The sequence below is a fragment of the Podarcis muralis genome, chromosome 8, assembly GCF_964188315.1.
Source record: "Podarcis muralis chromosome 8, rPodMur119.hap1.1, whole genome shotgun sequence".
Taxonomy (NCBI): domain Eukaryota; kingdom Metazoa; phylum Chordata; class Lepidosauria; order Squamata; family Lacertidae; genus Podarcis; species Podarcis muralis.
Genome location: NC_135662.1, coordinates 51214946 through 51228809, shown reverse-complemented (window position 1 = coordinate 51228809; position 13864 = coordinate 51214946). Strand labels below are relative to the sequence as shown.

At 40.6% G+C, this 13864-nt stretch overlaps 1 protein-coding gene across 5 annotated transcripts in view; it reads right to left on the bottom strand.

Annotated features, from left to right (window-relative positions):
- Window positions 1-12513: 12513 nt before the first annotated feature.
- Window positions 12514-13864, bottom strand: part of CDH7 (cadherin 7) — a 111131-nt gene continuing 109780 nt past the window's right edge. For all 5 annotated transcript variants that reach the window (XM_028737433.2, XM_028737437.2, XM_028737432.2 and 2 more), the window contains one exon: window positions 12514-13832. In XM_028737433.2, the coding sequence (XP_028593266.2) occupies window positions 13339-13832 (494 nt within the window). In that variant the 3' untranslated portion in view covers window positions 12514-13338. The remainder of the gene's footprint in view (window positions 13833-13864) is intronic.

Genomic DNA, 13864 nt, shown 5'->3' with positions numbered 1-13864 from the left:
CAAGGAAATAAAGGGTGGTCACAAAATAATGTATTTCAGTCTGCAAAAGGCTCTCTCAGATCTGACTTGCTGGGTGAGAGTTAGGACATCAGAATATAGGCCACAAGTGGACGCCTGTGGCCATGCTACTAACTGATGACTTTTATCAATATATGAGTACTGGCACCTCCCCCATCCCCCCTCAAAAAAAAAATCACTGCCCACATGTGATGCTAGGTGGATGACTTGACTGGACTTCATGGCCCAAATGAGGAGGACATTGATGCCTTTTTTTCTCTGGGCAAGGAGATGTTTCCTCTCTCCTGCAACAGGAGAGTAAAACTAATGGGCTGGCCCATGGGAGCTTCTGTTTTCTATGGGTTCTCAATATCTTGACTAGGGTAGCCATTAATATTGTAGGTGACCTTCTTGAAAGAGGGGTTATATTAAAACGTTCGGCGTTATAACCTCAATTTGCCTTAACCTCTCTGAAGGAGATAGCAAAAACAGAAGAAAATCATTTTAAATGTTCAGTTAAATGTGAAAAATATTGACATTCCTCCAGTATTTCCAACCAACACTACATCAGTCTTAGATATCAGGAAGAGATGGTTGCTGTAGTTTTTCTTTAAAAAAATCATCAAAGGTTTCTCTCAAACAATGCATTTTAACAAAAATTCACACCTTGTTGGTGGACATGGTGGGGAGGGGAAATTGGCTCACAAGGCAGCACATCTGTTCATTGTATTTGGAGAAGGCTTTTAGATATTTTGAGAACTGCTGATTAAACAGGAGGAAGAGAAAATCATTGCTGACTTTGTGGATAATGACGACACAAAGATCAGTGGAATGATAAATAATAGTCAGAAGAAGGTGATCTGGCTTCATTCCATTACATGCATTAATTTGCCAGCAAATGCATCTTGTAGCAAAGGATGTTACTATTAATACCAGTTTCTTTCCTACCCTATCTAAAGCACTCACTGTGAACTAATATACTGTTATCTATCTTTATCCTTCTGGCAGGCTTGTTTTGCTGGAGATAGTGACTTGCTCAAGGCCACTCAACGAGATTCAAAATTACCAAATGTTTGAACCTGATCCTCTTGTTTTCAAATTTGGGTTTCTATCCATTGCTTTTGAAAGGCTTTTGAAAATCCATTGCATTTTTTGTGCCTGTTCCTTTAACATGGAGCTACCTATCATAATACTACCAGTAAAGTGTTGGAACCAAAAATAATGAGTATAAGCAAGAAATCACATCTTGTGGCATCTTAAAAAGGTAAAGGTAAAGGTACCCCTGACTGATAGGTCCAGTCATGGACGACTCTGGGATTGCGGCACTCATCTCGCTTTATTGGCTGAGGGAGCCGATGTACAGCTTCCAGGTCATGTGGCCAGCATGACTAAGCCGCGTCTGGTGAACCAGAGCAGCACATGGAAACGCTGTTTACCTTCCCGCCTGAGCAGTACCTATTTATCTACTTGCACTTGGACGTGCTTTCGAACTGCTAGGTTGGCAGGAGCTGGGACCAAACAATGGGAGCTCACCCCGTCGCAGGGATTCGAACCGCCAACCTTCTGATCAGCAAGCCCTAGGCTCTGTGATTTAGACCACAGCACCACTTGCGTCCCTTTTGTGGCATCTTAAAGGCTAACAAATTTAATTATGACCTCAGAGACCATGTACTGTGGCTTTTGCTACCATCAACCATGGTATCCTTCTGGACCATCTAGGGAAGTATGATCCATGAATATGGGCACCAGTCCATGAAAGTTTATGCCATAAAAAAATGTATTAGTTGTTAAGTTAGGGCCTCCAACTCCCTCCAGGACCCAGCCAGAATAGCCAATGATCACAGCATTATGGAAGTTGTAGTCCAGCAACATCTAGAAGACTGCAGGTTTTCCATCTCTGCTTTAAGGTTTCACAAGACTCTTTGGTGTTCTTGCTGAAACCAACTAACATAGCTACTGTCTGGAAATTGGTCAGGATAAACCCATTGTTGGCAGATTCCAATCCTGGGTTCCAATCCAATCTTGTTGTGACAAGATCAACCATTCTGCTTCAGTATAATCTGCCTGCCTTACAATACATTTAGCCTCAACACCTGCTTGGTTGGCTGGCTTTGTGCTTCTTCCTTGCACCTTTGATGTTCATCTCCTTTACAGCACTGCACATAAAGTACACTGCACTGCAGTGTAATTAATGGCCTAAGTGCCTTGATTTTCCCTGACTCTCAAAAGCTCCCTAACCTCTAGAATCACTTGGCTCTAGAATTGATTGGCTAGACCAGCTTGTGCCAAACCTTGTATTTTTCATCCTGAATCTACAAAGTCCCTCTCATCCCAGAATCACAGTGAACCAATACAAATATGATCTAAAATTTGGTTGAATGACAAAATGAGCAGGTGTCATATTTTCTTAGCAGAGATATAAATAAACAACTGGAATGGGGGGTTCCTAAGTAATTTCTTCTATGTACTGCTGAGGCATCAGATATATAATTAATTCAACATTTGGAAACTGGATCCTACCAGAGTCATTTAAAGTTGGACAAGCCATGCAGACAGTAACATATTGTTCAATCTTACCAGGTTGCCTAAATGATTAATTGATTGTTTGCTATGTTTGCTATTCATGAGGATCAATTAAATAAAAAAGAAAGATGGAACAAACATGCCATATTCTACATATGCTGGAGTCATTTTTTATTATTTTAGAGCCCTTTATTAATTGTATTATTGTAAATTAATGATGTTATATGCTTTGAGCACTCTATTTAGAGTAGAAGATCTCATAATAAATAAAAGTTAAAAGATAGTAATAGAAGAAGTAATTGTGTTATGAATGCACAACTCAGGGGGAAAACCTTTAATTTATATTTTCAGGACATGACAGGGCAAGATTTTCTATCAAATGATGAACTGCAGAGTCTCACTTTAGAAACTAAGAAAAAGTTCTGTAACAATATCCTAAGCAGTTAAAAAAATAAAATCCCCAAATCCCCAGAATATGAGCACAATGGATCAATTTAGACAAGCAGATTGATACAAATGCTAGGCCAAATACATGGGCGGAATCTACGGGAGGAATCAGTGTTGCTAATGCTAAAGGATATATTTGACGGATGGGTAACATGTTCTGGCTATGCAGCCTTCTCAATGTGCATTTGTCACTTGATTGCTCTATTGTGCAGCCAAATGCATTCAGTCCACAAGGAGGAGCCTAGAAACAGTGACCTCTTCACAAGCTCAGAATCACTGAAGCTGTTCAGTAGAACTATCAGATAACCACATCATATCTGACTGAACTTTCTAAACAGACAGGTCTCTCTTCCCCTCCCACCCACATGCACTGAGATAGGCTTTTAACAGGAGGTGTTCCTGGAATGACAAAAGTCACATTTAGGCATTTGGCCTGAATACATGAGCATGTAAATCTGGGAATAGCGGAAGAGGTGTGCATGCAAGCACCAACCTTGTGTCCCTAGATATGGAGGTTGCTCTTCATACATTTCACACAATTAATATGAAAGTCCAAAGAGGGTTTTAATAAAGTGCATTTGATTGAATAAGCTTCTAATTTCTCCCTGTGAGCAGGAATCCTGATATGATAGAATTTGAAGTCAGCCATGACAATTTAGTTTTCATCAATTTGGTAAGTGCAGAAGGTCCTGTGCTGGTTTCAATAATCCGAGGATACCAAATGGAAGATGGCATGGTGACTAGCTCCGTAGGATTTCAGGTTGCCACTTTCACCCATAGGATTTGCAATTTTCTAAGTGCAATTCAGGATTCCATGCAAGAGCAGAAATCTGGTGCAGACCACTTTAGAACCTATTCCAGTTGGACTCCTCCTTCCACAGAGCCATCTGCTACCAACGTCTCCATGGAAGGGATTTCAGGAAAGAGAGTGAAGCAGGCAGTGGAGATAATGACCAGACCAGAGATGGCCTTTCTGCTGCTCTTTCTCTCTCAGGACCATCTAACACCAGCTGCCCTGTGGGAAAGTTCCCAAGGGAGAAAGGAAAGGCAGACAAACAACCAAGACATCAGAATCTATTCCAGCTAGACTGAATCCTGCCTTACCTCCAGACCATCAGCTGCTCTGCGGGTAGGATTCTAATTATTATATTGTTATTGTACTTTTATTGATGTATCTTTGTTATCTGAAAGCCACTTTGGAAGGATTTGTATCCTGAAAGCAGGGGTCTAAATAATTGTAATAGATGACTAATAACTCTCTTGGGAACGCAAATATATGATGTAGGTACAGTAAAGAAGTGATTGCAGAGGATCTATGCAACTCTGGAAGAAAGGTTCCCAGAGAACTTGGTTGAGAGTCTTGAAAGACGTATTTGACAAAGAGAAGATTGAGGGAAAAGACAGAACACAGAAGGCTGAAATACATCTCGAAATAACAGATATAATAAACCCTGTGAAATAGCAAAAGTCCTGGGATGTACAGATCTATTCTGCTAAGTATTTGACCATAAGCCTCTGAAACTCCTTCCTGGGATATCAGGCTAAACATCTCTTTGCTAAGATTGTTAAGACTGCCGTTGCTTGTTTCCTAAGCCCCCTGTTTCATCATTATATTGCAAGGAAACAACCTTTTCACTGCAACACTGCTGTTTCCTCCCCTTTTGCTGCTATAACATGTACTCCCACTGCAGCCACCCGTTCTATAAACAGCATTTGCCTCCCAGCCTCAAAGCTTCTTTACAATGCTGCTCAGATAATCAGCCAGAGGAAGCAATTCTCTTAGGCCCAGTTTTTGACCTTGAAAATACCTGCTCAGCTCTCAGTGAAGGCAGTTGGAGCTGTTGTGCATATAGCAGCCAGAAGCCCCTTCTAGAAGCAGCTCCTTGTCATATTACCAGTCTTTTACACTAATCGACAAACTAGTGCTAAAGGGAGACTGGCCAACGAGGTAACAATGCATGTTATTTGGCCATTTTCAATGTAATGCCTGATGAGTCCGGGGGAAGTTATTACAGCTCTGGGCTTCAGGAGCTCTCCTTTTCCTTCAAGGCACCAGTGCTTGGAAAGTTGGTTTTAAAAAGGAACTACTTCTAGTTCAAATTAATCATTTCCTAAATGGAACTAGTTCCAGTTAAGATTTATTCAGATGAACTTTTTAGTTGTAAAGGCTTATCGTGAGCAATATATATTCAGCTTCCAGAATTTTCAAGCTGCAGTGCCAAAATACAGGGCCCCAAAGAGTTCACCCAAATTCCCACTTGTCATGTGCTTTCTAGGCATGGGACTGAGAGGTTTTTCATTGGCCCTGCTATTTTTTCTGGGAAAGCCTGGAGAATTGTTTATCACTGAACAGTAATGAATGTCAATCGAGTTTTCTGCATATTGACATTTGTTCTGATTCACTGGTAAACTGGTTTTCCTGGGGAAACCAGCAGAACAATGAGGGGCAACACAAGTAATAAGATGTTTGACAAACAGGATGCCAAGAGGTGAAGCTTTTCCCATATTTCCATACTAGAAAAAGCTTAACCAAATCCTTTCAGCAGGGAAGATATAGGAAAGGCTTCACATTCCTTCCTTTGGATGGATCACTAAGTGACCTTAGCAACATCAACAGCTCTGTAGCTGCCTAATAAGCCTTAGGACATCACCTCCATGTTATTCTTCATAACTTTCTTTATAGATGTCTGATTAACTTACTTTAAAAAATAAAGCTAAAAGTTCAAGGCCCCTGCTTGAGGGAAGGGAATGAACTTGAAGATAAATTAGGAATTATTCAAAGTTCTGGCTTAAAATGAACTTGATTCACCTGTAGTTCACTGGGTATTTTCATCTGGTAATTTGGGGAACTACTTTCCGATGTAGTTAAAATATTTTTTGAACTAACTTAGTGAACTTCATTCAGCTGGACTTGTACATTTGGCTGGTTTACCCACATTTCAAAGGTAGCCCAAGATTAAGCTGCAGTGTTTCCCTCTCTCCCCCCTTTATACTTTTTAAATGTTTTGACTAGCCTGGAGTAGACATCGCTATGTAACTGATGTAAACTGCCATGTAATTATTGCAAGTTCATACAGAAGAACCGATATTCAAATGAATATAATGGGTTATAGCACCTAAAAGTTATCCATAGGATAAGGCTTTTAAAATGCCCACCCAACACACACCTTCGGATGGAAACCAACATTAATTTACTCTTCTAACATGGGGGATTTCCAGATTGGCTAAGTGTGATATTATCCAAAGTAACATACATTCCAGTTACATTGTGATTGGCCAGAAGGGCATGCTCACATATTTCTAATTTAAGTCAACAGCCCATCTCAGAGCTTAGGGGCTACAAAAGCACAAGGGTATGACTTCATCTGCTCACTTTATTTAGCGGGGTACTAAACCAAACTCCAGGTTGTATTAAAATAGTGTGGCAGTGTACACCAAATTAAACCAGAAAATATAATAAACATTTGTTAAAACATCATCAGATCATTCTCTGTGCATGGGAAGTATTTGGCTTCCCACATCTCTTTAAAGTAACGGTTTTGAAATCTTTGACCTTCATGAAACAGGTTACATTGGTTTGCAGGTGGTGTTATTAGTGCACACTCAGTTCCCAGACACTGCCCAGTCCTATGAAGCAACACAATTGCCTTCTATGAATTAAGAGTGCACCATAGAACATATCCAACACTTTTCTATTCTATGGCTATATGTTGCAGGGGGATATGAGCAGTGGTGGGCAGGCTGCCTTTTTTGGAAGCCAAACTCTCAATACTGAGCTTCTTCATAAGAATCTGCTGCATCTGTTTTTATACTTGTACCAGTTCTGCTGCCACAGTAACAACTGACAAGCGCATATGCCACTTGCAACCATTTGCACATCCATCTCCATCCATGTACAATAGCTATTTTTGCAAGCAGCCATGGAAACCCAAGGACACAGAGTCTAAGCAAAAGGCTTAAATGTACTATACCAAAAGCAGTTCAAGTTCATAATTAAAACATGTTTGCCTTACAGAGGTATAAAGCATGCAGGGTACTTATTCAGTGGCTGAGGCTCACCTGTGTTAGGAGGAATGAGAAAAGTAATTAAGGAAGTGATGGAGCATTCAAATTTGATTCACCAGTCTCTTTTTCTCTTAATGACTCTAATGACTGTTTCACATCCTTCCCCTTGGCTGCATTTTCTGTGATCGTTTAACAAGTAGTTTTCATGCTAACCCATCATTATGTTGCTGTTTTTCAGGGGCTGAGTGGTTTAAAAAAAATACTTCAATCATTTAAGAAATACAAAGGCAGTCAGACTTAGGCTGACCATTCTAGTCAGACTTGAATGGTCTAATGGTGTCTTCAGTGTCTGGTTTGATATCACATTTAGTCCCAATTGACGAGTACTTAGTCTCAATGAGAAGATACACTATAATTATATCAGGGAGTGCTGAGGCAGAGCAAAGATGTAATAAATGTCAGTGTGTGTGGAAAATTTGGAGCTTGACCTGATTCACTTTTGCTTCTTCTACATCTTTCTCCCCTTGTTATGTACCCAGATAAAACAGACATTATAAAAGATAATGAAGACACCATGTTACAAGTAATGAACCTCAAAAGGTTTCTAGGTTTGGCTTTGCTGAGCATCTATAAATTGGGGCAGAACACATGGTTGACAGCTCAAGTCTTTGATTAGGCTTGGAACATGATAAGAATAGTGGTTTGTACCAATAACACATAGGTTACTACTGATTATTATATATGCGGAAGTGCAACTCTGCCTGTCATTGCCCACACAATACCTTTTTTATGGAAGGAAGCATGAGGAATCAAAATCCTCTCAGCAAACAGGTCTTAAGAACCAAACAATATATTAGCAATATAAGATACTTCCACTTGGATTGCAGCTTGAGACACCAAAGTAATGCAACGGTAGAGCACCTGCTAGTACACCACTTATTTATATTATATGCCGATAGGCCAGGTTTTTAGGATTCAGCAAGAAATTGGATTATGTACATGGAGCCTGAAGTGATTTACAGCCAAAGTGAACAGTGTAGTATATCAACACATATGGGACGCGGGTGGCGCTGTGGGTAAAAGCCTCAGTGCCTAGGACTTGCCGATCGAAAGGTCGGTGGTTCAAATCCCTGAGGCTGGGTACGCTCCCGTCTTTCGGTCCCAGCGCCTGCCAACCTAGCAGTTCGAAAGCACCCCCGGGTGCAAGTAGATAAATAGGGACTGCTTACTAGCGGGAAGGTAAACGGCGTTTCCGTGCGTTGTGCTGGCTCGCCAGATGCAGCTTTGTCATGCTGGCCATGTGACCCGGAAGTGTCTCCGGACAGCGCTGGCCCCCGGCCTCTTAAGTGAGATGGGCGCACAACCCCAGAGTCGGACACGACTGGCCCGTACGGGCAGGGGTACCTTTACCTTTACCTATATCAACACAAAGGTCCGTATAGTTAAAGCCATGGTTTTCCCAGTAGTGATGTATGGAAGTGAGAGCTGGACCATAAAGAAGGCTGATCACCGAAGAAGTGATGCTTTTGAATTATGGTGCTGGAGGAGACTCTTGAGAGTCCCATGGACTGCAAGAAGATCAAACCTATCCATTCTTAAGGAGATCAGCCCTGAGTGCTCACTGGAAGGACAGATCATGAAGCTGAGGCTCCAATACTTTGGCCACCTCATGAGAAGAGAAGACTCCCTGGAAAAGACCCTGATGTTGGGAAAGATGGAGGGCACCAGGAGAAGGGGACGACAGAGGACGAGATGGTTGGACGGTGTTCTCGAAGCTACAAACATGAGTCTGACCAAACTGCAGGAGGCAGTGGAAGACAGGAGGGCCTGGCGTGCTCTGGTCCATGGGGTCACGAAGAATCGGACACGACTAAACGACTAAACAACAACATATCAACACATTAAAATATACAGCAAACTAGGAAATGTGGCATCAAACGTGAATCAATAATTATTAGCTAAACATGTCCACATTCTTGGATTTACTCATGCTCACATTAAAATATTCTGTTCCAATATTAATGTCTCTGCTGACTTAATCTGTGTCTCTCATTTTGTGGAATCAACAGAAATATCTAACAATAAAAAATATCTTGAAACAAAGATTATTCACAACTCTCCTGACCAATTTAAATCATAGGAACATTTGCCACCAGATTAGCTGCCCAGAGTGGCTGGGGAAACTCAGCCAGATGGGCGGGGTATTTATTATTATTATTATTATTATTATTAGTAGTAGTAGTAGTAGTAGTAGTAGTAGTATGGAACATTATATATATAGATATTGCAGTCAAGCACCCTGGTCAAGTAATGACTTATGTGTTCCTGAACTCGCATGTCCACATTGAGGTTCCTCAGTTGTGAGGGATTGTCCATTTGTTTCAGTAGAAATGCAAAGGAATACTTGGGCAGAGTGCCCCAATTGAAATGAGTGGGGGAACTAAATGTGCAAGATCTGAACACACTCGGGTCTCTGTACTGGACTTAAAGGATGGAATAATATTGTTTTGACCTTAACATTTGCAACTGATGAGACTCATTGTGAAGAACAATAGATGAATGGAATTGTGTTCATGGCATGGATTAGGTAACAATGCACTTTATATCTTTAAAAAAAGGATATTATACAGATATATACATCTAGAGAGAGAAACATGTATGTGGACTACAGTTGTCTTGAGTGATTTATGACATCAACACTTCATTATTTAAATGCAAATATAGGGGCCAGGATCTGCAGAGACACTTTAGCAGTGCAATCAAATGCATGTCTACTTAGAAGTCCTATTTAGAAGCCAAAGTGGCCCATGTCTCTCAAAGGGCTCCGTAGCATTCATTTACTTTATTCTATGAATATCCTATCACAAATTCTTTAGTTTAAAAAGTAATTTGGCAGGTGACATGAGGTTTGAGAAATGGAAACCAAAAGCTATCATCGGCTTTCAGAGCTAAATGCGCAAGTCTTTGGATCCTGCCCTTGAACTACAGTATTTTCAAGCTACAAGGAGAATCTTCTTCAAGAATTTTCTATGAAACCTTATTGTGCAACAACTACAAAACTCCTGCAGCCCAACTTCTAATTGAGGTTCATACGCTTGACATTGTTTAAAACTTTTTTATTGGAAATCTTACATATGTGACTAAAAGTCAAGGACAATATTTTTGAGTTCCATTACAAAATCAGTACTATATATATATATATATATATATATATATATATATATTAGAAGCAAAGTCTACTGAATCATGAAACAATGATTGTCTACAAAAAAGTTACCCAAGGTAAATAATTGTGTTGTGCATGAACAAATTTTATTCTTTTGATGAAGCTGAAGGCCACTTTCATGTAGTTCATTGACAATGCTGAGCTGCAAGAATTACAGAGCCTTAAGGAAACTCCTCCATCCATTGTGTTAGTTTTTCCTTTCTACAAGAGTCCTTTTTCAAAAGGAACAAATTCAGATTGAGCACTACCTTCTATAGGATAGGTTCTCAGAATGTCAGGTGGGCCTCCCTATGGTGGTGATAGTTGCTAGGGAAGGCACAAACTTCACCCCAACAGCAGCCTGTCTCAGCTATGTATGTGTTCAGTTGGCAGAGTGTGAACTTGTAAAGCACTCCAGCTAGGTAACTGGAAGACTGCGTTGGGGGCCGATGGCTTTCAGATGTGAGAAGCTGCTTACATTTTAAAGGACATCCATTCATCTGTAATGCTTCAAAGCACATTAGGAGGAGCTATGACCCTTTTCCCGGTGTAGCTTTTTACAGATCTTTTTCTGCCTAGGACAAGAGGCAGCTCATGCAGAGAATTTGTTTTGTGTAAGTTACAAAGTTTGGGAATGATCAAAAAACCATTCGCATCCTGACAGAGAGGCTCAAGGTAACAGATTCTGAGAACCCTGCCCCTATTTTCCCCCAAATTAGGCTTAGCGAGTACCACCAATAATTTCTTCTGTCCCCCTCCCTCAACTCCATCAATTAATGCAAAGAGACATTGGAATCAAAATTTATCAAAGAAGAGAGAAAAATATGTGAAATTCTTGTGGGCGGTGTGCTTACCTTATTTCCAAAGTGACCAAGAGGTATTTGTGTGTTCTTTCATTCATTCTATAAATCACCTCTTCAATGGTGTGCATTCTGCAGCCTTCCCTGAAAACCCCTCAGCTTGGCTTTCCTGTAAGCACAGGATGGTGGAGCCCACCTGACAGTGGTTTTGCTGTGAAGTGTTTGGTAAAAGGAAAGATACCCTTAGAAACAAAATTAGCCATTTTGTAGCTAGCTTCCCTGGCTCTAAGGGCGCAAGGGAAGACATTGCGACACAAACTTCTTCCACAGGACTTTTTCAAGTCAGGAAGTGGAGGTAGCCAGGGAGGCAGCAGAGTACTGAGGAGAAATGTTTGTTGGAAATTAAAAGAAGAAAACACACACACACACACACCACCTGGCCACCTCACAATAAAGTAAGCTCTGTCTCACACCCACCAAAATTCTGGAAAAAATTCTGAAGCAATTTGCAAGCACAATGAGAATGAGGCATAAAAAAAAAGAAACGTTCTCACAGGGGGCTAAATCTCTTGAGCAATGGAGGACAGGTTTCGGCACATGGCTAGTCCTAGTCCTAGTCCTGCAAACCCTTAAGTTCCAGCACTATTCAGTTTTGGAGCAAGTCTTGAAAACCAAGAATGGAGGGGTTAATGTTTTCAGGATTGAGCCTTATTCAGGAACTCAAAAGCAATCTTCAGAAAAACAAAGGGGTAAGTGTGAGAAAGACGAAAATAGGAAAAGACTATTAAAATAAAGCGCTATTCTACTTGAATCCATGTCCTATTTGCTAGTAATAAATCAGGACAGCTAAAATATAAATATTGCCTGAATCATAAAAACTTGTCATATTCTAATAAATTCTAGTTCAAAAAATCCAACATTATTTTAACCGACTGCAATCATCCTTCGAGTTTGGCACACCTGAACCAGCATAGAGATGATGTGTTATGAAGTTAACTCCCTGGGGGGGAAATACTTATGTGCGTCAGGATCTGAAGATGGATTCTGGTGCTAATCGTATCACACTGCTTAACATATGAAAGAAATGTAAAAGAGTCTTTTGCTGCCGAGTCTTTTGCTGTGATTCCGCAGCAGCAAAAGAGGTAGCAAACTTGATGGAAGGTGCAGGTTTGTTTAAATCACTGGAGCTCATAGAATGGATGACCTTGAAAGCTACAACTTGCATTAGAGACGCTCCCGCCTGCCTCTGTAGTCTCCTTTTGAAAATGCAAAGTACAAACATTTTATTCAAATATCTTAGACATTGTAATGGCTCAGAAGAACAATGACAGTGGTGTGTCCTTGTAGCAGTGTTCCTCTCAGAGAGATGAACGAGGGACTCAATTGCTTCACTGTAATTTCTCTATTTCCATGCTTCATTTCCTTCATGTAGCTGAGACTGGAGGAAAAAACAGCATGTTCTCAAGCACCTAATACCATGATGCAGTATAATAAACCTGAATGTGATGGAGACTGGAGCTCCAAAATAAACATAACTTTACACATCAATGTTTTATTTAAAAACTAATAAAAAATGAAGAAAGGATAAGTTCTCCTGTACTAATCAGAAGAGGTAAGGATAATAAAAAAAAACCTGTAAATAGACAGCAATCCCCCCCCCCATACCTACATAGGCATCACAAAACTGTGATAATCACTTTCCAGATCTCTGATTTGACATATCCTGGAAACAATTTTGATAAGGCAATGGCACATGTTGCAGATTTTCATAACAGGAATTGCAATCTATTTTTAGAGTCACCCAGATATTTACAGAGGCTTTTGGACTAAATAGCTTTTAAGACCAACATTTTAAAAAGTCATCGTGTTGGATTTGTTTCTGAGCCAGCAAACTGCATGCAACACTGTAAATAAAAGAACTTTGCATCAGTAGTAGACAATATATTGTATTAACATTGTACGTAGTAAATGATTTCCCCCTTCTCTCCACTAAGCAAAGACTCTGCAGTCTAGACCCAGCAGTACTGCGAAGGCATCTACAGGATATCATTGGCTCATTGAGGTCACAGTGCGTTACTTACTCTTAGAGGTTGGTTGCCTCTGCAGGTATACGAGGGTTGCTATCTATTTGCACATGCCCGAGCATCTTAATGTTATCAAAAAAATGTCATTGGATGCTCAGAATCTGTGTGTGTTCAGTGCAGTCCCTAGGACAAAGTTCTAATGAAGATATGCTTCACCAAGGCAAAAAGAAACCCGAAAGGTTAAAAATGGAGAAATATTTACAGATTTTCCTTAGTCCCAGATATTGAGTTTTTATTTTCTTTTTCTTTAGTGCATCGTCATAGAAAGGTTCAAAGGCTATGAATACAAATTTTCTGGTCCAGTTCCATACATGTCTGCAAGCCGTTTAAAACGAGGCCCCCAGTCACTGAGGTAATCGTAATTCTGATCTGAGTTTGAACTGATAGAATCTAAGGAGCTGAGTGACTCAGCCACCGAACCATTTCCCTCAAATGCGTATGTCTGCAGGGAATCATACGGTGGAGCACAAGGATCCACATCAGCCTCTTTTAGTCTTTCCCAAATAAATTCCCGAAAAATGACGTTATCCGGGATGCTTTTAAAGGATGGTCTACTCAAGAACTGGATCTCTGGCGTTACATCCCTCCTCGTTTTGGTGTCTCGGATGATGTTGAGGTTCCTCAAGGCAGCCATATCAAAGGCCTCGGTGTCTTCCTCTCCGCCTCCCTCATCATCATATCTGACTATGTTTTCCCTGATATCTCTCTCTTCATCGAAAACAAGGGGCTCCTTTTTCCGTCGTCTCATTGTAACAATGAGTAGGACAAGCACTGCAATGCAAGAGGCGATACATTTAGCGAAG